Source organism: Phytophthora parasitica (genome assembly GCF_000247585.1).
Source record: "Phytophthora parasitica INRA-310 unplaced genomic scaffold supercont2.3, whole genome shotgun sequence".
Lineage (NCBI taxonomy): Eukaryota > Oomycota > Peronosporomycetes > Peronosporales > Peronosporaceae > Phytophthora > Phytophthora nicotianae.
Genome location: NW_008648989.1, coordinates 2257512 through 2259105, shown reverse-complemented (window position 1 = coordinate 2259105; position 1594 = coordinate 2257512). Strand labels below are relative to the sequence as shown.

At 47.1% G+C, this 1594-nt stretch overlaps 1 protein-coding gene across 1 annotated transcript; it reads left to right on the top strand.

Annotated features, from left to right (window-relative positions):
* Positions 1-1075: 1075 nt before the first annotated feature.
* Positions 1076-1492, top strand: PPTG_01876 (hypothetical protein; the record flags this gene model as incomplete). Its single annotated transcript, XM_008895270.1, has 2 exons — positions 1076-1253; positions 1326-1492. The coding sequence occupies 2 exons, from the start codon at positions 1076-1078 to the stop codon at positions 1490-1492; spliced, it is 345 nt and encodes a 114-aa protein (XP_008893518.1).
* Positions 1493-1594: the final 102 nt, after the last annotated feature.

Sequence of the window (1594 nt, the reverse complement as noted above, 5' to 3'; positions counted from 1 at the left end):
ACTTTTCAATGGCCAAACGTTTGCATTCTCGGGTCAGTATTCTCTTACCCTATAATTTGAAACATTTAATCCTGGTAGGGCTACGCTGGTAGTGCGTCAAATCGCCAGTTTCCGTAGACTATAATTAAAAATGGCGTCATCGTACATACCCTAAAATTAGCTATCCCACCGACGGACCGTTTTCATCGTGGTCGGATAGTTGGTAACGTGAATGTGAAATGGCATCCAAGTCACGCAACAGATTCTTCAAAATACGCAATCAGTGATTGCAGTATGATGCGTCATGTTGAGTGCAGCAAATTGTTAATCATCATGAACCTACCAGTATAACATTTTAATAGTCTCCAGCGGCTAAAATCACGTTTTGTCCAATCAGATTATTGGTCGCTCCTTGAGAAGAGGTGGCCTTTGTTGTGGTACCCTCGTGATAAAATCCCTAGCCTCCTCCCTCCCCTCGCCCCGGAGGCGAGAGCAGGTGGCTAGAATCCTCAGAGTAAGCTGTATGGATCTTCAACACGGGCAGTGGAGCTTTACAAATAGCTCTCCCGTACAATTTTAAATATATTTGAAATGACAGTTATCCTGCTTGTTTTCAGAGTATATTTTGTGTCTTTTACTTGTTTTGGCGGGTAGAGGGTTTATTCGGGTGTAATTAGATCCATAAAATGGCTGTCAGCATTTAGTGCAAGGATTTCGAACTCTTCCCCTACACCGCTGACCAACGTGTTAGATCCGATCGGCGGAGATACGCCTGCTTTCAGCCGGAATGGCGGCCAAGAAACTGCCAAACGTCTTCATGCCCCTCTTACTCGGGCTTGGTTAGCTTGTTCCGTCCTAAAAGCAGGTACGCCATCTTAGTCCTTTAAACTGGCGGAGATTAGGCAACCCATAATTAACATCGAATTAGATGACCATAGTGCATAATTAGGGCTGAGAAGGCAGAATAACTGAAAGGCACAATATTTGTTTCCCGTACAATTCTCAGGTTGATAAGGAGTGTTGGTTTTTGCTAGCGGAGACCAAGCAGATGTCCTCCTCGGGCGATGTGTGTTCCCGTCTGCCAAGCGTCTTGAGCATGCCCAAGGTGGTGTGTGACTTGTTGTGGACCGTCACCAGTCCACATTTGCTCAGCGACGATCGATTTCCTGTTTTACCGGCGGAATTTGGCGTCGAAGCTTTGAAATTCGATGTGGTCATCGACTGGCTGAACGCCCTCGTACAAGACCCAACGCCATTGCTGACGTTCCTGCAAGGTAAACGACAACATTTTTATATGTGGATTGAGGTGATACTTGCACTAATTGACGCAAATACGCTGTATACAGAAACAACGTCGAACGGTCGATCGTTGGCGCTGGTGGCGTTGTACACCTCGCAAAGTGGAAACCAAAGAACGAACAAGTCGTGGTCAAGCGTGTGGCCCCCGAGAAATCCAAAAGTGTCCGCGAACTGCAGCGTTTTACCCGGGAAATCCGTCTGTATGGCAGTTTAAAACACCCCAAGATCGTAACGTTCCGAGGCATCGCCTGGTCCTCCCTGGCTGACTTGTCACTCGTGCTCGAGTACATGCCCAATGGAGATCTGGCGCAGTTTT